At 44.3% G+C, this 24,569-nt stretch overlaps 2 protein-coding genes across 3 annotated transcripts in view; one reads left to right on the forward strand and one right to left on the reverse strand.

Annotated features, from left to right (window-relative positions):
• RNF144B (ring finger protein 144B) overlaps nucleotides 1–5,647 on the reverse strand; it is a 158,292-nt gene extending 152,645 nt beyond the window's left edge. The window contains exon 1 of the mRNA XM_055405836.2: nucleotides 5,523–5,647. The gene's annotated coding sequence lies outside the window, so the exon portion shown is untranslated. The remainder of the gene's footprint in view (nucleotides 1–5,522) is intronic.
• Nucleotides 5,648–18,457: 12,810 nt separating this feature from the next.
• The window catches only part of DEK (DEK proto-oncogene), a 29,050-nt gene continuing 22,938 nt past the window's right edge, over nucleotides 18,458–24,569 (forward strand). Inside the window, exons 1-5 of one of the 2 annotated variants that reach the window (XM_055405882.2) lie at nucleotides 18,458–18,591; nucleotides 18,923–19,067; nucleotides 22,362–22,463; nucleotides 22,693–22,802; nucleotides 24,189–24,283. In XM_055405882.2, coding sequence (XP_055261857.2) covers nucleotides 18,932–19,067; nucleotides 22,362–22,463; nucleotides 22,693–22,802; nucleotides 24,189–24,283 — 443 coding nt within the window. In that variant the 5' untranslated portion in view covers nucleotides 18,458–18,591; nucleotides 18,923–18,931. Of the gene's footprint in view, nucleotides 18,592–18,922; nucleotides 19,068–19,444; nucleotides 19,802–22,361; nucleotides 22,464–22,692; nucleotides 22,803–24,188; nucleotides 24,284–24,569 lie in introns of those variants that run through there. The other variant, XM_088831329.1, reaches the window with a different exon arrangement.

The following is a 24,569-nucleotide window of genomic DNA, read 5'->3' on the forward strand; positions in this document are numbered from 1 at the left end:
CTGCACTTTCCAAGAGGGGGCAGAAATGAGAACAAGGGCTACATGACTTTCTGGCAGCAACAGTCCCAATTTGCAGACCTAGAAACTGAGCTGTATGAACAAGACAGGCGCTGTATATACTAGGAAAGGCTGGCTTGCAACTCAACATTCAGAAAACTAAGATCATGGCATCTGGTCCCATCACTTCAAGGCCAATAGATGGGATAACAATGGAAACAGTGACAGACTTTATTTTCTTGGGCTCCAAAATCACTACAGATGGTGACTTCAGCCATGAAATTAAAAGATGCTTGCTCCCTGGAAGAAAAACTATGACAAACCCAGACAGGATATTAAAAAGTAGAAACATTACTATACCAACAAAGATCCATCTAGTCAAAGCTATGGTTTTTCCAGTAGTCATGTATGGATGTGAGTTGGACCATGGAGAAACTGAGCACCAAAGAATTAATGCTTTTGAACTGTGGTGCTGGAGAAGACTCTTAAGAGTCCCTTTGACAGCAATGAGATCAAACCAGTCAATCAAAGCCCCTTAAAGGAAATCAGTCCTGAATATTCATTGGAAAGACTGATGCTGAAGCTGAAACTCCAATACTTTGGCCACATGATGTGAAGAACTGACTCACTGGAAAAGACCCTGATGCTGGGAAAGATTGAAAGCAGGAAAAGAAGGGGACGACAGGACGAGATGGTTGGATGGCATCACTGACTGATGGACATGAGTCTGAGCAAGCTCCAGGAGTTGGTGAAGGACAGGGACGCCTGGCATGCTGCAGTCCATGGGGTCTCAAAGAGTTGGACATGACTGAGCAATTGAACTGAACTGAATACATACTAGGCATAGCAGTGGAGCCTCTGTTTACAAAGCTTTCGTGTACAAAGATGTTTTTAAGAACCAGCTAAATGCAGAGAATAATGTCTGCCTTTGGGGACATGGAAGAAAAGGATGCATTCCACAGGTGCAGAGAGTCTCTCCTGGACTAGAAGCTTCTACCCTTAAAGATTAAACTTCGAGATAACTCGTCCCCTCTTTACGTACGGTTTACTGTTGATCAGACAGAATAAACAGCAAACTCAAAAGAAGTTGATTAAAACAAACTTATGAAACTAACATTAAAACTTGAGAGTCCCTTGGACTGCAAGGAGATCCAACCAGTCCATCCTAAAGGAGATCAGTCCTGGGTGTTCATTGGAGGGATTTATGTTGAAGCTGAAACTCCAATACTTTGGCCACCTGATGCAAAGAGCTGACTCATTGGAAAAGACCCTGATGATGGGAAAGATTGAGGGCAGGAGAAGGGGACAACAGAGGATGAGATGGTTGGATGGCATCACCGACTCAATGGACGTGAGTTTGGGTGGACTCTGGGAGTTGGTGATAGACAGGGAGGCCTGGCGTGCTGCGGTTCATGGGGTCGCAAAGAGTCAGAAACGACTGAGTGACTGGACTGAACTGGATGTTAAAACTTACTGCTAAATAAGACATCACCAACTCAATGGACATGAGTTTGAGCAAACTCTGGGAGATAGAGGACAGGAAAGCCTGGCATGCTCATGGGGTCACAGAGATGGGCATGACTTGGCAACTGCAAAGCAACAACTATAATATAAAGGAGACTTAAAAGACAATTTAATAAAGGAATACACATTTTAATTTATAATTGCTCTGGCAGGACAACACTGGGAGACAGAATTTCTAAAAACCTTGAAGGAAATGAATCATTCAGTGTAACAGAGAATCACTTATAGGGAGCAATGGAGACTGTAGCAAATAGTCGCACTATAGATGTAAATCACCAAATGTCATGAAATTATAAAGTATATTTTCAAAAGCATCCTGAGTGTTAAGGATTAATGCTACTCTGGAACACATATTTTCAATGTAGGAACTGTCTTTAGTCATTAACTCTATCTAAGAATGTCGAGTTCCATACATTGAACACACTTACACTGAAATATAAGGACAAGAGAAGACTTTATAAGGTCTTTGCAGAATTAGGAAATTTGCCAGATACACCCAAATTAGCATGCTATCATCTACAGATTCAGTCAACAGCTTGTACTCATAGAGAAGCAGTGTGGGGTGTTGAAAGGGGTATGTGAGTATGCCCAAGAGGCTTAACTTCTGAGTCACAGATCTATATAAAAGGGATGATAACGTCTATCCATTAGCGCTATAAAGATACTTTTTAATGTATGTAAAATACCTCAATAAATAAATGGTAGCAAGTTGTAGCACTAACAAGAGTATTCCTCTAGAATCTATATGGTTTCTTAAGATTGGATCCAATCCTTTCAGTGCCTGTGTATCAGGATAAATTCTTTTGGAAATCTTCAACCATAGGAACTTGGGACGATAGATCTTTTAAGACAGAAGATCCTGAAAGGCAGAAACATCAAGAAGTGGAACTTCCAAAGAACAAGTCTTATTTAAGTAGGATTTTGAGAACTGGAAACTCCAGTGGTTGCCTCTATTATTTCAGAATAAAATCTCTGGGAGGGGTCTGAAGGCCAATCATTTCTGAATGATTTGCTGACTTAGTAATTCATGTTCTTCACGTACCTCACCACCTTACTTTTCTTTCTTTACCATCATCTTGCTTAGGATACTCCTTTTCTTCTGTCAATCAGTTGAAATAGACCACATCCAAAGTAATGAAAAACACAGGATGCTAGTTTACAATAATTCATTGGCTTTGTAAACAACCGACATTGTCCTTAAGGTCACATTTTGAGTTTCGCTGAAAATCAGAGATTTGCAACTTACTTTAATGCTATTGCTGTATCATTGAACTTGTAAAGAAATTCATTTCAAATGAGCAAAGTCCTCACTACTACAAGAACTGGAAAGAATATAAAATTGAATGCCTATGAAAAGAATATGAAACGTAAAGTCTATCCTCCAAGTTTGGATTATGGCTACAACTGCATCAATATTTATCTGTAAGAAGACATTATTAGAATCTAGATGGCTTCTAAAGTGTCTTCCAATTTTAATGCTGTATGACTCAATTATTTCTGTGTAGGTGAATCATAGAAATTAAATTAACATAGCATGATTAAATAAGGCAATTTGTGAGTGAGGCTGCCCTAAGCCTACTCTCTCTGTGGCTAAAGGTATTTCTTAGAATACTGAGCTAAAAATGTAACTGCATTCTGCAACCAATGCAAACGTTGTAATTGATGGGAGGGGAAAAAATTCAACCCAGAGTGCCAACAATTCCTCTATGAGCTAGCGTGGCAGGGAGAGTGTGGGGTCAGTGAAGCATCAAGTTACAGACTAAATTAAAGGTCTGGAGAAGAGTGACAGGGTCTAATCATCCAGTGTCTGAGGTTGCCAGAATTGGATCTACCACCCTTACTTGCTCACAAAGAATTGCTCAGCGGATGCTAAGCGCATAGAATGAGGGCTTCAAACATCTTTCATTAAAAAGGCCTTCAGTTCCAAATAGCTCTTGATGGAATTATTTCCTTGAAGTTTTTAGTTCTGTCATATTAAAATTGGCATGAAAAAGTAATCAAAACCTAATGCTTACACTGCTCTGCCACAAAGAAAAATATTGTGGGTTTTCATTCCTATTAAAAACATGTGTTACATATATATACATAATTATGTAAGTCCCAGACCCAGTGTACACACAAATACACAAAAACCATAGGAAAATATTAACAGCTTTCCCCAAGCCAAGAGATTTTATAACCCAATGTTGCACTCTGTCCATAACTCCCCTCATGAAGCCAATGCTTTGAGAATGTCAGTGGGTAATGAACATTTCTGCATATTTTGTGTCATAAGCTGCAAACACAAGATACATAGGAAGGATTTAAGGTCACTGTTAAAACTCACACATAGTATTTTCTGGACTTGGTTGGCTAAATTGTATGTATCTGCACTATTTTTCCTAGGGGAAAGTTAATTTTGGAAAGGAGAAAAAGTTTGCCAGGAAAGCAATCCCATTGGCTCAGTACCTAGACAGTGACTCCGAAAGTTCAAAATGCTTTACAGACAATCGCCTACTTGTCCTTAATATCCTTGAAAGCAAGTATCAAATACTATTCCTGTTTCATAACAAGCATCTTATTTCATAAAATGTTGTATGATTTACCATTATACCTACTTCATGGTGTTTGAAAAAAATTAGCCCTTCACCTCAAATTTCCAAAAGACAAATGCAAATCTTTATTTTCCCTAGCAGTTATACTCAGAGTTTGTTAGGTACTTTGAATGGTTCAGGGATACATATATATGAAAAGCAGCAGGTGAACATCAATGCCATAGTTTGAGATGGAGAAACAGTCCTTGTGCAAACTCAAATACAATTTACACTTAACCAAGTCAGGGTAGAAAAGCTTGGTTCAAATAATGAGGAATGTAAACAAGACCTAAATCAATTTATATGATAATTCCTCTTTTAGTTCCTAGAGATATAGTTCATTTGGGTCCTTAGCCTTAAAACAACCAAGTAAAAATGCCAGTGGTGACCGAAAGTCAGCCAGTGCAAGCATAATGAAGGAAGCTTTTCTGATTCCCAGCAGAATAGGCCTCAGTCCTCTCTAACTGCCAGAGTATTCGTGAAGCAGTTCTTACATTTTAAAAGTTGATGTGTAAAAGCTAACTCTTTAACAAGGGCTCTTAGAAGTGCAGTATTTCTCTCCATCCTATATGTGAATTTCAGAAGAACTGTTTACCCTCTCTTCCCAAAACTGCCCTCTTATAACCAATGACACGCACCAAACTCATCAGTTTTAAGGGAACCAGCTTTCACTCCGTTTAAACTCCCTGTTCACTCTACGATCTTCAACTGATGTTACCAACAGCTGGGTGCCCACTCTCCTTCTCATAAGGACCTGATAGATATTTTCAGGTAACTACGAGAGACAGCGCATCGCAATCACCTGGAGTTCTTTTTTTTTTTTTTTTTTAATACACGGAAGGCTGCTCGCACACGCACACACCTTGCCATTTCTTAATCAGGCTCTCAGCATCCGAGTAGGAGCTATTACTTGAAACTATGATAAAGTTCTAGCTCCGCAATCACCCAGAACACCCTGTAAACTTATCTCAGTGTTTCATTTTCAGGAAAAATAAAAATCAAACCAAGGCACCTCAATCCCTGTTTGGTACAGATACAAAAGATAAGACAGCTACCTTGACCAGGGCGTTAATATCCCCCCAAAGTTAGGACAGTAACGAAAGTGGGGGAGGGAATGTGTTGGAAGAAGAGTTGTGATCTCAGCCTGGAAATGACTAGACTCCGGGGCAAATTGGTGCGCCGATGCTTGCGACACACACCTGGGCAGGGTGGACGACACCCCCGTCCCCCGCCGCCCCTCTCTCCCGGGGCCCGGGGCGCGGGGTTTCGGAGCTGCCTCGGGGGAAAGAGCCGGCCGAGCGCCCGAGGCTCAGCCCCGCGCCTAGGGGGCTGGGGAGGGGGCGAGGGAGGGAGGAGGGGGTGACAGCCTGGGGAGGCCGAGGAGGCACCTGGCCCGGGGTGAGGGCAGCACCCCGCGCCCCTCCTTACCGTGCGCGCGAGATCGGCGCCCCGGGCGGGGAGACCAGCAGGGGCCGGGCGCGGGCGCGGGCCGGCGGAGGTCCGCGGTCAGCTTCCCCAGGCGGCAGCTCCAGGGAGCGGAGGCGCTCGGGTCTCCAGGCTGCCGGCCCCTGCGCGCGGCTCGAGGCCCCTCCCCCGGCCCTTGCCCCCGATGCTGCCTCCCCGAGCCCTCCCGCCCGCCTCGGCGCGCTCCCCTTCTCCCCCTGCTGTTTATTCCGGAGCTCCGGGGCCCCGCTACCGAGCCTTGCCTCCCCCGCGCGTGCACGCACACACCTCCCGCAGAAACCGGCTCTCTTTAGGAAGCAGGCAGCGAACGCGATCCTTGAAATTCTGGGGCTGGGCGATTTCAGAAAAAAAAAAAGAAAAAACCTTTTAAAATCTTTGATCTACCCCCTGAGGTTCAAAGCAGGAATCACTTCCATTCACCCCCTGCCTCGGTCTTCATTGGTTCTAATCACGGCATCTCTCGACAGCTGATGTTTGTGCTCTGAGAATCTCCTGCCAGTCAGTCTAATTTTTCCAGAATAGCTCTTTCCATGTCATTGTTTTAAAAATGTAGACGTCTCCACTAATTACACTTAGGTTGCCAGGACTTTCGATTGGCCCCGAGAAGGATACGTTTCAGCTGTGCAAATCGGGACAGATCTCTTTTGCTAGTTGTCCATGCTGCTGCTGCTAAGTCACTTCAGTCGTGTCCGACTCTGTGCGACCCCATAGATGGAAGCCCACCAGGCTCCCCCATCCCTGGGATTCTCCAGGCAAGAACACTGGAGTGGGTTGCCATTTCCTTCTCCAATGCATGAAAGTGAAAAGTGAAAGTGAAGTCGCTCAGTCGTGTCCGACCCTTAGCGACCCCACGGACTGCAGCCTACCAGGCTCCTCCATCCATGGGATTTTCCAGGCAAGAGTACTGGAGTGGCTTGCCATTGCCTTCTCCGGCTAGTTGTCCATACCTACCACCTATGAGGGCCCCAAGTCAGGGCAAGGGCAATTAATTTCACTTGGTTTTGGGTACTGAGTGTGCCTGGGGCTTCCGTTCTCAAGAGTGATGCAGTCCTGAAGTTCTGGGAAGGAGTAGCTGTATGTATTTAAAGAGAAATCTAGTGGCAAATGAACTAGCAAAAAGCAGAGCATACTGAGCAATACTATGAAAGACGAGAGTGATGGAAAAGGATTGTGAAACATCGCTGTATCACTAACAGGAAAGCTCTCCGAGTGACATATCCCTACTGGGAATGTAGAAGGTGAGTTGCTGTTGTTCAGTGGCCTAGTCAAGTGGGACTGTCTGCGACTGACTGCAGCAGCCAGGCCTCTCTGTCTCTCATCATCTCCCCAAGTTTGCCCAAGTTCATGTCCAGTGCATCAGTGATGCCATCCAGCCATCTCATCCTTTCAGTGGTGAGTTGTTAAATAGCATTTATTTGTTCATTTACGAAAAGGTCAGTCTTCATTCCAATTCCAAATAAAGGCAATGCCAAAGAATGCTCAAACTACCGCACAATTGCACTCATCTCACACGCTAGTAAAGACATGCTCAAAATTCTGCAAGCCAGGCTTCAGCAGTACGTGAACCGTGAACTTCCAGATGTTCAAGCAGGCTTTAGAAAAGGCAGAGGAACCAGAGATCAAATTGCCAACATCCGCTGGATCATGGAGAAAGCAAGAGAGTTCCAGAAAGACATCTATTTCTGCTTCATTGACTATGCCAAAGCCTTTGACTGTGTGGATCACAATAAACTGTGGAACATTCTGAAAGAGATTGGAATACCAGACCACCTGACCTGCCTCTTGAGAAACCTGTATGCAGGTCAGGAAGCAACAATTAGAACTGGACATGGAACAACAGACTGGTTCCAAATAGGAAAACGAGTACGTCAAGGTTGTATATTTTCACCCTGCTTATTTTACTTCTATGCAGAGTACATCATGAGGAACGCTGGGCTGGAAGAAGCACAAGCTGGAATCAAGATTGCTGGGAGAAACATCAATAACCTCAGATATGCAGATGACACCACCCTTATGGCAGAAAGTGAAGAGGAACTCAAAAACCTCTTGATGAAAGTGAAAGAGGAGAGTGAAAAGTTTGGCTTGAAGCTCAACATTCAGAAAACAAAGATCATGGCATCTGGTCCCATCACTTCCTGGGAAATAGATGGGGAAACAGTGTCAGACTTTATTTTTCTGGGCTCCAAAATCACTGCAGATGCTGATTGCAGCCATGAAATTAAAAGACGCTTACTCCTTGGAAGGAAAGTTATGACCAACCTAGATAGTATATTAAAAAGCAGAGACATTACTTTGCCAACAAAGGTCCATCTAGTCAAGGCTATGGTTTTTCCCGTGGTCATGTATGGATGTGAGAGTTGTACTGTGATGAAAGCTGATCGCCGAAGAATTGTTGCTTTTGAACTGTGGTGTTGGAGAAGACTCTTGAGAGTCCCTTGGACTGCAAGGAGATCCAACTAGTCCATTCTAAAGGAGATCAGTCCTGGGTGTTCATTGGAAGGACTGATGCTAAAGCTGAAACTCCAATACTTTGGCCAACTCATGCGACGAGTTGACTCACTGGAAAAGGCTCTGATGCTGGGAGGGATTGGGGGCGGGAGGAGACGGGGACGACAGAGAATGAGATGGCTGGATGACATCACCGACTCAATGGACATGAGTTTGAGTGAACTCTGGGAGTTGGTGATAGACAGGGAGGCCTGGCGTGCTGTGATTCACGGGGTTGCAAAGAGTCGGACACGACTGAGCGACTGAACTGAACTGATATATATATGGACTAAGTTAGAGTGTAGCATTATTCATAGTCAGGTTGTAATTTAATAGTGATGGTGATTGGTGGTTTCAGTCAATTCAGTCGCTCAGTCGTGTCCGACTCTGCAACCCCATGAATCACAGCACGCCAGGCCTCCCTGTCCATCACCAACTCCCGGAGTTCACTCAAACTCATGTCCACAGAGTCGGTGATGCCATCCAGCCATCTCATTCTCTGTCGTCCCCTTCTCCTCCCGCCCCAACCTTGCCCAGCATCAGAGTCTCTTCCGGTGAGTCAACTTGTCGCATGAGGTGGCCAAAGTATTGGAGTTTCAGCTTCAGTATCAGTCCTTCCAATGAACACCCAGGATTGATCTTTAGAATGGACTGGTTGGATCTCCTTGTAGTCCAAGGGACTCTCAAGAGTCTTCTCCAACACCACAGTTCAAAAGCATCAATTCTTCCACGATCAGCTTTCTTCACTGGTAAGAGGAACTAAAAAGCCTCTTGATGCAAGTGAAAGAGGAGAGTGAAAAGGTTGGCTTGAAGCTCAACATTCAGAAAACAAAGATCATGGCATCTGGTCCCATCAATTCATGGGAAATCGATGGAAAAACAGTGGAAACAGTGTCAGACTTTATTTTTGGGGGCTCCAAAATCACTGCAGATGCCGATTGCAGCCATGAAATTAAAAGACGCTTACTCCTTGGAAGGAAAGTTATGACCAACCTTGATAGTATATTAAAAAGCAGAGACATTACTTTGCCAACCAAGGTCCGTCTAGTCAAGGCTATGGTTTTTCCCGTGGTCATGTATGGATGTGAGAGTTGGACTGTGAAGAAAGCTGATCGCCGAAGAATTGATGCTTTTGAACTGTGGTGTTGGAGAATACTCTTGAGAGTCCCTTGGACTGCAAGGAGATCCAACCAGTCCATTCTAAAGGAGATCAGTCCTGGGTGTTCATTGGAAGGACTGATGCTGAAGCTGAAACTCCAATACTTTGGCCACCTCATGCGACGAGTTGACACACTGGAAAAGACTCTGATGCTAAGAAAGGTTGGGGGCGGGAGGAGAAGGGGACGACAGAGAATGAGATGGCTGGATGGCATCACCAACTCTGTGGACATGAGTTTGAGTGAACTCCGGGAGTTGGTGATGGACAGGGAGGCCTGGCGTGCTGTGATTCATGGGGTTGCGGAGAGTTGGACACAAGTGAGCGACTGAACTGAACTGAACTGAAGAGCTGAATCTACAAAGAAATCCAAGGCAAGAGCCTTATCCTTGAATTCATAATCAGTGGATTGTATGACTCAGGAGTCTATGGTTGCAGGTAATAGAAATGCAGTCAACATAACTTCAGGAGAGGGGAGGGGAGGAAATTGTTTAAGAGGTAACTGTTCTATCACCTGGAAGCCAAACATAGATACAGACAGGCTTCCTCAACCATCTGAAATGAGAATTGAATACAATCACAAATCTCTTTCCTTCCCTTCTTTTTTTTTCTTCAAGTCTGAGCTGACCTTGACTGTCTGCACACACCTTGGATCTCCCAGAGGCGCAATTTCTAAAATCCCGTGTGACCGTGTCACAGGAGGGCTCTGCAGTGCTGGGCCTGGAACCCTTCTGCAAGGTCTTCCTGTCCCCCCCCCGAGCTTTGACAGATGCTGAAACTCCCCCAGGTGGGAGAAGTGAACTGTCTGCTGCCCACAAGCAGGGAGACAGACCCCAGACTGGCTGGAACCAGCTTGATGATGCTGACTCACAACTGCCTCATCACCAAGCAATCAGAAGAATGCCCACGAACTGATCACATCTTCCCCTTTGAACCCATGACGATAAAACTCGTCTCTGCTCCTTCCAGGTCAGGACACAGTTTTGAGGGCGTTAGCCTGCTGTGGTCCTCTTTGCCTTGCAAAGTAATAAAGCTGTTCTTTTCTACTTCATAAATAAGTAAATAAATCTAATAAAAAGAGGAGAGGAAATTCCCTGGTGGTCCAGTGATTAGAACTCAGGGCTTTCACTGCCATGGCCCAGGTTCAATCCCTGGTCAGGAACTACCATCCCACAAGCTTCTCAGCGTGGCCAAAAATAAATGAATAAAAAGAGGAGACGTATGCTAGAGAATGGGTTTAGCTGTACTATGTTGAATTTCAGATATTAATGGGATATTACGTGAAGAAATCTAATAGGTGATTATAAGAGCATGATGCTCAAAGAGCAAGTAAATTATTAAATATGTTGATTTGGACTTTATTAAGAACTAAAAAGCCTCTTGATGAAAGTGAAAGAGGAGAGTGAAAAGGTTGGCTTGAAGCTCAACATTCAGAAAACAAAGATCATGGCATCTGGTCCCATTACTTCCTGGGACATAGATGGAAAAACTGTGGAAACAGTGTCAGACTTTATTTTTTGGGGCTCCAAAATCACTGCAGATGCTGATTGCAGCCATGAAATTAAAAGACGCTTACTCCTTGGAAGGAAAGTTATGACCAACCTAGACAGTATATTAAAAAGCAGAGACACTACTTTGCCAACCAAGGTCTGTCTAGTCAAGGCTATGGTTTTTCCCGTGGTCACGTATGGATGTGAGAGTTGGACTGTGAAGAAAGCTGATTGCCGAAGAATTGATGCTTTTGAACTGTGGTGTTGGAGAAGACTCTTGAGAGTCCCTTGGACTGCAAGGAGATCCAACCAGTCCATTCTAAAGGAGATCAATCCTGGGTGTTCATTGTAAGGACTGATGCTAAAGCTGAAACTGCAATACTTTGGCCACCTCATGCGACGAGTTGACTCACTGGAAAAGACTCTGATGCTGGGAAAGGTTGGGGGCGGGAGAAGAAGAGGACGACGGAGAATGAGATGGCTGGATGGCATCACCGATTCTGTGGACATGAGTTTGAGTGAACTCTGGGAGTTGGTGATGGACAGGGAGGCCTGGCATGCTGTGATTCATGGGGTTGCGGAGAGTCGGACACGACTAAGCGACTGAACTGAACTGAATCTAGACATCATTGATACCATGGGTGTGGATTACATTACCCAGGAAAATCACCTGCAAAGAACCAACCAAGGGGCCTATGGGGATCCCTGAAGAACACCAACTTTCAAGAGGATAACAGATGCAAGATAGCCAGCAAAGGAGAAGACCCAAGAGTCATTCAAGTCAAGAGAAAAAGCTTTTGAAAGATGGAATGCTGAACAGTACCAAATGCTTCATAGAAACAAAGTAAAAATATAGGAGTAGGGCTTCCCTGGTGACACACTGGTAAGAAAAAAAACAAACTGGCTGCCAATGCAGGAGACATGGCTTTGATCCCTGGGTCAGGAAACACCCCTGGAGAAGGAAATGGCAACCCACTCCAGTATTCTTGCCTGGGAAATCCCATGGACAGGGGAGCCTGGAAGGCTATAGTCCCTGGGGTCGTAAAAGAGTCCGCCACAACTTAGTGACTAAACAACAACAAAAAGTATGTGTGTGTGTTAGTTGCTCAGTCATGTCTGACTCTTTGCAACCCCATGGACTGTAGCCCACCAGTCTCCTCTGTCCATGGGATTCTCCAGGCCAAGAATACTGGAGTGAGTTGCCATTTCCTTCTCCAATAAAACGTATAATAAAAAGTATTGAAGTTTCTAAAGAAGTCTTTCAGTTGTCTATTCTGAGATCATTATTGGTCTTTATGAGAGCAGTTTAACTGGAGTGCTAGGTTAACAAAATACTATACGTTGCATTAGGTTCAGTTCAGTTCAGTCGCTCAGTCGTGTCCGACTCTCCGCGACCCCATGCACGCCAGGCCTCCCTGTCCATCACCAACTCCCGGAGTACACGCAAACTCATGTCCACAGAGTCGGTGATGCCATCCAGCCATCTCATTCTCCGTCGTCCCCTTCTCCTCCCGCCCCCAACCTTTCCCAGCATCAGAGTCTTTTCCGGTGAGTCAGCTCGTCGCATGAGGTGGCCAAAGTATTGCAGTTTCAGCTTTAGCATCAGTCCCTCCAGGATTTCTTAATCTCAGCACCACTTTTTTGTTTTTTGACTGCACCAGGTCTTAATTGCAGAATGTGGGATTTTTTTTTTTAGTTACATAATGTAGGATCTAGTTCCCTGACCAGGGATTGAACCTGGACCCCCTGCGCTGGAAGACCCAGAATGTTAGCTACTGGACCACCGGGGAAGTCCTCTCAGCACTGATGTTTCGAACCAAATAATTTGTTGTGTGGCCTGTCTTGTGCATTAAAGGATGTTTAAACAGCATCGGAACCTCTACCCACTAGATGCCAGTAGCATCCCCCCTCTACATGTGATCAAAAAATGTCTCCATACTGCCAAATGTCCCCTCAGGGTATAATACCCTGTCCCCCACTTAAGACTCACTGCATTAGATTGAGATGGGAAGGGGAAAGAGACAAAGCATTTATTTTTTCTAAAAAAATATTATTAGGAGGTAATGTCTTAAAAAATAAAACCTTTTTCTTTTCCTAATATGCAAACATCTGTTTATTCTAAATTTCATTTTTTAAACCCAAGCTGCCCATGGGGAAGATACCCACTCAAACCTTCTCTAATTCCTTTAATTGAATAATTTGAAAAAGGAAATGTTTTATTTATAAAAGTCTATAGATTCAAAATAGAATTTGCAGGGAGGGAAGGGGGGGAGGAAGGGCCTGCAGCTTGCAGGATTTTAGTTCCCTGACCAGGGATTGAACCTAGGCCCTCAGCACTGAGAGTGTGGAGCCTAACCACTGGACCACCAGGGAGTACTAGATAGAAATATTTTAGAGTTACACATTTATTTTCTAAGAGGATACTCCATTTTGACAATCTTGTGACAATACTGAGGATTTCTAGCTAGTTTGCAGTGGAAAACATTTTTCTGCCTCTGATATTATGATTCTGCCAACAGCAATGTCATTAAATATAAACACTGAATGTTAGTCCATAAGCAGAAAAACTCCTCTCAACAGAGATGATCTCTTTATTTTACAGCAAATAAAGGAAGTAATATCAAAGTTCTATCATCTCTATTTCTTTGGTCTCATACCATGAAACAATTGATGATATATTAATAAATGTGTTACAAATGATATTTGCTAAATTTAGAGCAAAATTAGATTCTAGAGCCAAACTTGGTAACCATTTATTCTTTGTTCTCTAACTTTTCTTGTCTCTCCATTTCTCTCACCTTTTCCTACCATTTACTATGAATAGTCTTCTCTGGCTATTGTCAGAGCTAGAATACCCAGTCTATCAACCAAGTGGATATCATTGCATTCACATATTTTCTAATCTCAAATTACTAACCTGTGGACTTTGACTAACTCTACCAAGATACAGTATGATATCTTGTTTTTAGAAGAGCCAAATGTGTCGCTATATTTATGTTTATGACCGGGTTAAAATGAGAATCTGGTCATCGGTCATAAGCCACGATCATTTACAGAGCTGATATTGGTGGAAGGTCTTTAAATAGCATCCAGAAAACAGCCTCATGCCATTGCCTTAGAACCCAAAGGGGATGCATTTCAATTAAAGACATATTTTAAAAATATTTGTGTCAGGCATTGTGCCAAATACTGGAAGAGAATAATAAGTAGCGTGGACGTGGGCTCTGCCCATGAAACCTGTAGTCTGAGAGAGAGATAAGAGTGTGTAAGAGAAAGATAAGATACCTGTGTGCAGTAGATGAAAAAGCTCCTCAAGGCACAAATGAAACAAACAACTTAAGAATCAGGATTTTTAATGCTTCTAAAATAAAAGCTTCCCTGGTGGCTCAGAGGTTAAAGCGTCTGCCTCCAATGCGGGAGATCCGGGTTCGATCCCTGGGTCGGGAAGATCCCTGGAGAAGGAAATGGTAACCCACTCCAGTATTCTTGGCTGGAGAATCCCATGGACAGAGAAGCCTGGTAGGCTACAGTCCACGGGGTCGCAAAGAGTCGGACACGACTGAGCGACTGAACGGAACCGAAAATAAAACCGACAAATATCTCCAAGCACATTCCCCCATTGATCTCAATGATACTTTATTTGGTTGTAATTATGAGTCTCTCTCTGCAGATACAGCAATGTCACCAGTTACTTCATATGTGGCCCCAAGTTGCCTAGATTCTTTGCAGTTAGGTGGGGTGGTATGACCCATCAGGCCAATAGCCAATGAGCAGAACCCTAGAAGAACAGGTACAAGTTCTTGTCCTGTTCTGTTCCCCTAACACTGTGAACACTAGGGACTCATATTGAGATGATGAGACCTCCTAAAGGAGCTTACAGCAATCACTAAACCACAGGAAAGAAAGCCCCACGGAATTGCCTGAACTGACCAAGAGCTTTATAGAGCGAGAAACAAACTTTCCCTTGTTAAACTGTAAATTTAACTACTGTTAAATAAACTTTTACCAAAAGAACCTGTCTTATCCTGATATATCATCTCATCACAATAAACAAAAAAAATGCTCTGAATCTTCACAATAAAAGGCTGTTTTCATGTCCAAGCACTTGGCAAATCCCTTTTTTTTTTTTTTCCAATCCCTATTGATCACTTACTAGGTGTCAGGGCCTAGTTCTGGTGCCAAGAACACTGATGAACAAGACAAAGTCCCTGCACCCACAAGGAGCTTACATTTTAGTGAGGAAGACAGACAGTAAGCAACTCAAACTTTCAGGCAGTGATAAATGCAACAAAGGAAATAAAGACCTTTGTTCTTCATCTGGCCCATTTTCAGTACATCTCGCCCCTCTATGTTCTTTCTTTTCTCCCTACTCAGCTCTGATTCTCTGCTCCATCATTAAGTTCACTGTCCCACCCACATCTTCAACTCACCTTTCTCTCCTCTATTTATGCTTGTCTGACAAAAGGCGAACCTGGTTAAATCCAAATCTTCACCACCTCTACACCTACTCCTAGTAGCTGAATATGGCTGCAGAAAAAATATAATGCTGGCTGGTCTCACTCTGACTTCATGGCCACTAACGTCAATGGGTCCTCCTCGCCTCTGCCTGGCAACCCTACCACATTCATCCCCCATTCTCCCATATGAACAGCTCCCATTCCTCTCTCTGAAACTGCCAACTGTCCTCTTCCACACTCACTGTCAAGGATTCTGCTCCTGATTTCACTGAGAAACTCAAAGGAGTAAGAACTTCTAAAGCTCCCACATATCTGCCAAACCCGCCGGCTCATCTCCTTTGCTGCTCCAGCATCCTCTCCTGAACTTCTAACCGCTGGTGAGCTCCAGTGTACAGTCTGGACCCTCTTCTCACCTCTATTGACATTCACTCTGCTAGTGAGGCCCTTAAACCAGACAGCATATTAAAAAGCAGAGACGTTACTTTGCTGACAAAGGTCCATGTAGTCAAAGCTATGGTTCTTCCAGTAGTCATGTATGGATGTGAGAACTGGACTATAAAGAAAGCTGAGCGCCAAAGAATTGATGCTTTTGAACTGTGGTGTTGGAGAAGACTCTTGCGAGTCCCTTGGACTGCAAGGAGATCCAACCAGTCCATCCTAAAGGAGATCAGTCCTGGGTGTTCACTGGAAGGACTGATGCTGAAGCTGAAACGCCAATACTTTGGCCACCTGATGTGAAGAACTGACTCATTGGCAAAGACCCTGATGCTGGGAAAGATTGAAGGCGGGAGGAAAAGGGGACGACAGAGGATGAGACAGTTGGATGGCATCACCGACTCAATGGACATGTGTTTAACTCCGGGAGTTGGAGATAGACAGGGAGGCCTGGTGTGCTGCAGTCCATGGGGTCGCAGAGTCGGACATGACTGAGTGACTGAACTGAACTGAATGAGGTCCCTCAGGCTAAGGGCTTTCAATACCATCTACTGGATTGCCATTCCCTTCTCCAGGGGATCTTCCTGACCCAGGGATTGAACATGGATCTCCTGCATTGCAGGCAGATTCTTTACCATCTGAGCCATCAGAGAAGCCCTCTTATATATTGACCATTCCCACATCTATATGGTGAGCTAGAGCTTTTCCTGAATGTGACCTTCACATTCAATTGCCTAGTCTGAATCTCCATTTGAGTTAACAGGAATTTCACTGGGCTTCCCTGATGGCTCAAGTGGTAGAGAATCTGCCTGCAACGGAGACTGCAAGTTGGACGTGACTGAGCACACACACATAAACGTAACAGGCCTTAACAAAATAACTGATTTCCTTACCCACCACTCCTGGTCCCTCCCCAAAACAAATACTCCTCCTCCTCAACCCCTGAGGCTTCCTCATCTCAGTAAATGGCTGTTTACTGGGGCTTCCCTGGTGGCTCAGATCTAAAGAATCTGCCTGCAATGCAGGAGACCCAGGTTCAATCCCTGGGCCAGGAAGACCCCCTGGAGAAGGGAATGGCAACCCACTCCAGTATTCTTGCTGGGAGAATTCCACAGACAGAAGAGCCTGGAGGGCTCCATCCCATGGGGTTACAAGGAGTCGGACATGATGAAGCAACTAACACTTGCATTGAATGAAAACCCCCAAATCATCATAACTCACATTCAAAACTGCAGAGAATTCTTAGACTATGTCCACTTTCTCCACTGCTCTCACTTATTAATACTCAGGATCTCTTTTCAAATGTTACTAACAAGATCTTCCTTAAGTATCAATATGTAAAATAAAACCCCATCCATCTCTGCTTTACTTTTATAGCTAATCATATTGTGTATTCACTTGTTCACTGTCTCAACTAGAACGTAAGCTTGAAGATGGCAGCTCTTAGTGACTGGAAGAGAGGTTTGCAACAAATATTTTTGAATGAATAAGTGAATTACTGCAAAAGAATGGAAAGGGAATAGTGATGGTATTGGAGTAGAAGAAGCACTTGAGCATAGAGCTACTGGAGAGTTTTAAGCAAGAGTAAATGAAAACAAAAAACTCCCAAATAGATTACCTTGGCTGCTGTGTGACTAGTAGGAGGTGGAGGTAGCAACGTGGAAGCCACCTAATCAGTGAAGGACTATGTCAAAATCCAAGCAAAAGAAGAGAGTGGACAGGATTGAGTGGCACCAGTAGAGTGGCAGATGGTTTAAAATTTGAGGGAAGAAATGACAGAATTTTGCTTGTTTTCAGACAGAACTTGCTTCTGTTTCCCGTTGGGGCACAGAAGGAAAAGAGAAGATTCAAAGACCATGTCTAATTTTTGCCATACAAAGCAGAATCCATTCGGGCAAATTTAACGGACCCTGTTTCTAATATAAATACGTCCAATAAAAGGATCCTTTGGGCAGACAGAGGTTGGTGGTGGGCGGGGGGCTTTGAAACAAGGGGTCCCACAGACAGAAAGGTGGAGCATTTGAGCGGGGTGTAGGGGAGGAGCAGTGTTCGTTTTCACAAAGCCAAATGCGAGTTTACTGCGAGGGTTTTGACATACAGGCCGGAAACCCAAGGCTACAGGAGCCATGTGTTCAGTTTTTTGGGTTTTTTTTTAAGTTTTAAAGGATTCTGCGGAGATGGCCCACGTCTCCAAGAGAAGAGTCCGCACTGGGCAATACCGTTTTTTTCTTCTATTATAACGAACACACACGCTTCCCCCTCACATTTGTAGGTCTGGAAGTCTTTTTGTCTCCGGTGACGCGAACTTTCTATGCAGTAGGATCTTTTTCCTTGCGATGCACTTTGCAAGCGATGGGGTCCTCTTAACAGCAGATTCAGGAGTCATCGCTAGCGTGATCTCTGGGACCCAAAGGAGATCACTCACTCAGTAACTGCCCTCAACCTCTGCAAAACAGGGGTAGCAGGGACTCAACTGGATGTAAACTTCTTCACCCTCCCTCCCTCCATCCCGCCGCCTCCCGGTCCCACGGCCGCGCCTCCTGCTTTCCGGGAACCGGCCGCGGAGACAATACACAGGCAGGCCGCCTGGCGTTCTTCCGCTCGGCGCCGCCGCACCGCGGCCTGTGGATCGGCGGCGGGACGCCACCGGGGCGGCCCGGGAGCGCGCCAGGGCCCTGCGCCCGCGGCCGCGGCGACCTCGCGAGACTCCGCCCCGGCTCGGAGCGCTCTCCTCAGCGGCGCCCGCCCGCCCCGCCCCGCGCGCGCCAACCCCCCCCCGCCGCCCCGCGCGCGCCAACTCCCAGCTCGCGGCCCTGATTGGCCGCCGCATTCCCGCTTTCCTTCCCGAACCGCCATTTTGAAAATCGTGTTGATTCCGGGCGGCCGAGAGCGCGGCGCGAGCGTCACGCCAGCGAGCGGCCCGCGCGCGTCCTCCTCGGCGCCCGTCGCCGCCTGCGGGAGCCTCTTCGCGCCCTCGCGCGCCAGGCCCGCGGCCGCCGGCACCCGCGGTGAGGGCCGCGGCGGCCGAGGGGAGGCCGGCAGGGCGCGCGGGGCCCTCTGGACGGCGGCCCGCGGCGGGGGAGGGCAGGGCGCGCGGGGCGGCGGGCGGCGCGGGGCCAGGCGGCGGGAGCGGCGGCGCGGCGCCCGCGCTTTCCCGCGCCGGGGCGCGCCAGGCCCGCGGCTCCGGAGGGCAGGGCCGCCCCCCGGGGGAGCGAGCGCCGGCGGCCCGGGGACGCGGGCGGGCGAACTTCGAGGCCGGGGCTCCTCGCGGCTCCCTGGGGCGGCGCCGGGGCCGAGGGGAGACCGAGCCGAGCGCTTTGCTGTGCTCCGCGCCCGCAGGTCCCCAGCATGTCCGCCTCGGGCGCCGCTGCGGAGGGAGAGGCAGCCCCCGCCCAGCCCGCGTCCGAAAAGGAGCCCGACATGCCCGGCCCGAGAGCGGAGAGTGACGAGGAAGACGAGGACGAGGAGGAGGAGGAGGAGAAAGGTGGGCGAGGACGCCGTCTTTCCTAGCGGTGGACCGTACCGAAAGCGCTTCTGCTGGCTCTTTGTGCACTTAGGGACGCTCGGTCGGAGTGATTTTTTTTTCAGTAAGAATGCGAAATTCTCTGGGGTTTGTGTGTGTGTGTGCGCTTCGAGCAGCAGCGGAGAAAATAACTTTTGTGAATTCCAATTTTTTTAAAAAAAATCCTCGTTCCGTTGTTATTTCGGAGTGCAGTTTACTTCTGAGCAGCAACAGACGTTCATAACATTTCACTGTTTCACAGGAAGTTTGTAAGTTTCAGATCTGTTTTTTCTTTTTTAAACTGCTGGCCTTGGGGTACTACGGTTATCTTTTATTTTTCCTCTTCAGTACACACCCTTTGCGTTTCGAAATTGTTGTAGAGCTCTGACAGGAAGAATTGAAGAAGTTGTTGATGCTAGACCTGGAAACATTTTAATCGTTCGAATGTATTTCCTGAACTTCAGCAGACGTTCGTTTCAGAGGCTTAGGGGAGTTACTTTCACGGGGAACCACCGGTGAAAGCGGTTGCTACTTTAGATTCCGAAAGCAGTGACCTGTGAAAAGAAAGTTAAAGAGCTCAGAGTTGTCTCAGTTTTGGTGCGGCGGGAGAACAGCAGTGATCTGTGTGACTGGAAGCTTGAAACGGGGAGAACCTTACAGAACTGAGGAGTGGTCCGGTCAGTTTATCCAGGATGCAGGGGGCAGTGCGTCTTGAGGTATGCCAGCTTCATGAAATGTTTCCAACCACTTAAAACTCCGTATCAGAGATCTTAGCGTTTTCTAATGATATTAACCTAATTTGGATTTATTTAATACTTGATTACAGCTCAGCCAAACTTGGGAAGAGGTTTGAGATTTTCGTCCCAAACCCAGGTCTCACTGTTTTCTTTTTTTTCCAAGCCTAAACAAGTCCATAATCAGCATTTTATGAATACAATCTGGGTTGAGATTATTCGGTGTGCTTTTTTGTTTGTCTAAAGTGGTAGGTGCTCTAAGAGGGGAAGCATGCCCGCATTTAAGGACAGAAACGCTTAGGAGAAAAATACGGATTAATTTTAAATTATTCATAATGTAATAACTGAAAATTGGCTGCAGTATGTCACTGCTAGTCCAAGACTTTCTCAGCACTTTTTCCTCCCGTTTTTGCTTTTGGATACCACTGAGATGATAAATTTCTTCACGTCAGGAAAAAATGAGAGAAGTCATGTGTTCAATGAAGGCGCTATAAATGACCAGTACAGTAATGTTTGGGAGATTGATAGTTCAAATTGTGGGTTGTTGTTTTTTTTTTTTTTAACATGGAAGAAAAAAAATGCCCAGACAGTTCTGTAGTTGTCTTAAATTTGTTACTGTTCTCTTTTCCTCCTCTGAGGTGTTTGGGTGACAATTTAAATCGAGGATGTTTTTATCCTACTTAGCCCTGAAAATATAACTCTACTAGTGAGGCATCATAGAAACACTGCACTGAAATATGTGCCAAATAAGGTGTGGAATTGACTTGACTTGGCAGCGGTTTGGGGAGTGAGGGGAAAGGTGGCAGGAGATGCCTCATAAAAGATGACTTCTAGGTTTCTGTCTTTGGCAGCTGGGTAGATTATACTACCATTTTCTGAAAAGTAGAATTCACGAAGGTGAGAGTTTGGAGGATGATGATGACTTCTGTTTTGGGTGCATTGAGTTTGGCGCCTGTAGGACATGAAGTGGAGCTGTCCGGTTGACAGTGTGAAGCTCAAGAGAATGCTCTGGACTGGAGATAGACCAGGGAAGTCATTAGCTTATAGGTGGTAATCAACCATCAGTAAAGGGCATAAATCATTCAGGGAAGGGAATCCAGGTGATCTTCAGAGTTGCTTTAGAGTGCTGTCTGTTCATTCTTCATTCAGCTAATACACGCTGTGGCCAGGACACACCTGCTGGAGACCCTTTCTTTTTATTAATTCTTTCTGGGCCAAGCCTTACATCTGCAGATCTTGCCTGTCCTTCAAAGCCAGCTCCGATGTTTTGATCCTTTTTCCATAATCCTAAAAGAATTACTCTTTCATCAACTCACAGAACTTAAGTTTTATCTTTCTTGAAGTGTATTATCTTCTTTGGAGTATATTTGAGCCTCCGAAATGGCAACCCACTCCAGTGTTCTTGCCTGGAGAATCCCAGGGATGGGGGAGCCTGGTGGGCTGCCGTCTGTGGGGTCACACAGAGTCGGACACGACTGAAGTGACTTAGCAGCAGCAGAATCCAGTAGACATGGTCTCTTTCAGGAAATACTCAATTTCTTTTTTTTTTTAATATTTTTATTTATTTGGTTGCACATGGTATTAGTTGTGGCATGTGGGATCTAGTTCCCCAACCAGGTATCAAACCCGGGGCCCCAGCATCGAGAGCTCAGAGTCTTAGCCGCTGGACCACCAGGGGAGTCCCTCAATTTCTTAATCATCTGTTGATGCCCCCTTAGTATCTTTCTAGTGCCACTTTGCACAAAACAGGCATTCAGGTGAATGAATGGAAGGCTTTCCAACAATATGTAGCGTCCTCTTGTCTGAGTTTATCTCAGTCAGAAAGTAAATGGGTTGTTTTAGAAAATCCAGCTTAATGTTATAAGTGTTAAAGTATATACTACCTAGCTTAAAAAAATGCAGTCCAGACTAAATATTCCAAAACTTTTTTCCCCAAGGTTTTATAACCATTATGATGAATATCATTTATTGAACTACAAAGTAACGGCATCCCAGTTGATTGCCTTAAATGTTAACTTGCAGAAATTTTACCCTAGCTATAGTAACTAACCTGGGTGCTCTGCCTTATTCTTGTTTTTTGTTCCTCTGTCAGTTTACTGAATTACTGCTTTCCTTGGATATCTCTTGAAATTCTTTTATCTCAATTTTAACTTGCTGTTTTCTGATGTACAGTAAACGGAATCCCAATAAATAGAATATGTCTAATCAAATTGTAGGTTAGTGAGCATCTTGGTGATTTTTCACAAATTGACTTCTGTAGCAATAATTGTAGCTGGATAAAAGTTTGTTTGCTTTCTGATTTTTTTTTTTTAACACCAGTTGCTCTGTGGGGTTGGCCGGGTAGATAAAATGTTACGTTTTAAAATTTTCAGTGATGATACTAACTTACCAAGTATTTTCACCTTTGTTGTGTCATTTGCTTCTCAAAATCATACTTAGGAAAATAAGATACTAGGTTTCTACAGTTTTTTTTCCCCTACACGTTGATATAATACATCCTTTAAGTTTTTTGTTACTTAAGAAATGTTAAATTAACTTCTAGAAAAGAGCCTCATTGTGGAAGGCAAGAGGGAAAAGAAGAAAGTAGAGAGGTTGACGATGCAAGTCTCTTCCTTACAAAGAGAGCCATTTACAATCGCACAAGGTAAGTTTGTATTCCTTTCATTCTGTAGTGAAGATGCCTCAGTATACAAAATGATGGTTAGCAGTGTTTAGTTTTTAGTGTTTACTAAGTACTAATATATTACAGGTGTAATTTAATTTGTCCTATGAGAGCAGAAGGTATATGTAAACTGAGCTCTAAAAATAATTCTCATTAAATGTTCTAATACATAATAGGTGTTTAACTTTAACATGGTATTTTTTCCCCCTAGGAAAGGGGCAGAAACTTTGTGAAATTGAAAGGATACATTTCTTTTTGAGTAAGAAGAAAACAGATGAACTTAGAAATCTCCATAAACTGCTTTACAACAGACCAGGAACAGTAAGACCTTTTTTATACTTTTTTACCTAGTAGTGTACTTATGTGTTAAAATACTTTACAACAGGAACATAATTTTTAGTTCTGGAAAGGACTTTAGTTCCAGAACTAAATCAACTAGATCAGTCTCCATTCCATACAAGTGAGCCAGCTGACACACAGTTTAATGACGTATCTCAGGACATGTAGCTAGATATAGCCTTTAGTATTGTAACATCCAGAGCTCTTTATACTGTAGTTGTTTTTAAGTGAAAGTGAAAGTCGCTCAGTCATGTCCAACTCTTTTCAACCTGATGGAGTATACAGTCCACAGAATTCTCCAGGCCAGAATACTGGAGTTGGTAGCCTTTCCCTTCTCCAGGCGATCTTCCCAGCCCAGGGATTGAACTGGGGTCTCCTGCATTGCAGACGGATTCTTTACCAACTGAGCTATCAGGGAAGCCCATAGTTGTTTTTAAGCCAAACTAAAATTTCAGATTGTGAAATCAAAGCAGGGATCTTTAACTGTGTTAGAAGAAATTTATTTTTTGAATGTTTCTAGCCATTCAGAATAAACCATACAACAGAATATTGTGTCTCATTTTGAGGAAATATCTGATAAACTAGGGGATAATTTTTTGCCGACAGTTTGTTAAAATCAGTGTTTCATTTCCTGATCATAATACTGTACACACAACTTCAGTATTCCATACACCTGAGGACACTTCGCTTTGGGCTGTGCATGGGCAAAGTAAAGCTTGACATTGTTAGACTGTCTGAAGCGTGGTAAGCTTTGTTTTCATGTGTGTTACCTCTTTTCAACCCTGACAACAGTCTGATCTGCACAGGTCCCATTACTACTAAATGGTATTGATCTTTGGAGTATTCTCTTCTGTACTTTTTAAAGAATAAATCCCTGACTTTCTTATTTGAAAAATTAATATTACTGGTAACTTGTATTACTTAAGGATTTTTTTTTTTTAAGTTATTTATTTATTTTGGCTGCACTGCCTGGCTTGTGGAATATTTATTCCCTAACCAGAGAAAGAACCTGGGCCTTGACAGTGAGAGCGGGGAGCCGGAACCACTGAACTGCCAGAAAATAAGAGTGTCTGTTAAGTAGTAACTTTCCACATCCCTGGGTGCTATCAGATAACATTTAATTGTGGTTTTATAATTACCCGGGAAATTTCCCAAATGAAATACATTTAAATTCAAACTGTTATTTTCAAAGAATTAAGTTTGTAAACATTTTTTAGTAACAAATGTACTCTTCCATTGTGAATTTTAAAATGTGGAATAAACCAGTATTGTAACATGGAGACAGATGTGAAAAGGAAAATGTTGGCTTTGAAATTTTTCTTGCATACATTACTGAGTAATAAGCATTAATAGGAGAAACATTTTCAGGTGTCCTCATTAAAGAAGAATGTGGGTCAGTTCAGTGGCTTTCCATTTGAAAAAGGAAGTATCCAATATAAAAAGAAGGAAGAAATGTTGAAAAAGTAAGTTATCTTTATAAATAATCACGTTTAGATTAATGTGCTTCAGGTTTTTTTTTTAAACACTTAAGTATAATTGCCCTTACATTTTCAGTAGACTGCTGATTCTTTGCTTTAAATTCCAAGACCATGTCATCATAAAGTATTAACTTGCTTTCTGAAAAATAGTGGCTATCAACATTATTGAAAGCTCAAAGACATTTCTGTTCCTTAGAAGAATGATACACAGAGGTAAATCATTCACACAGCCCCAAATTCAGAAGGTTCAAAGGGAATGTACATGTAGTAA

Source organism: Moschus berezovskii, chromosome 23 (genome assembly GCF_049115385.1).
Source record: "Moschus berezovskii isolate FMDL1 chromosome 23, NW_MosBer_1.0, whole genome shotgun sequence".
In the NCBI taxonomy this organism is placed as follows: Eukaryota; Metazoa; Chordata; class Mammalia; order Artiodactyla; family Moschidae; genus Moschus; species Moschus berezovskii.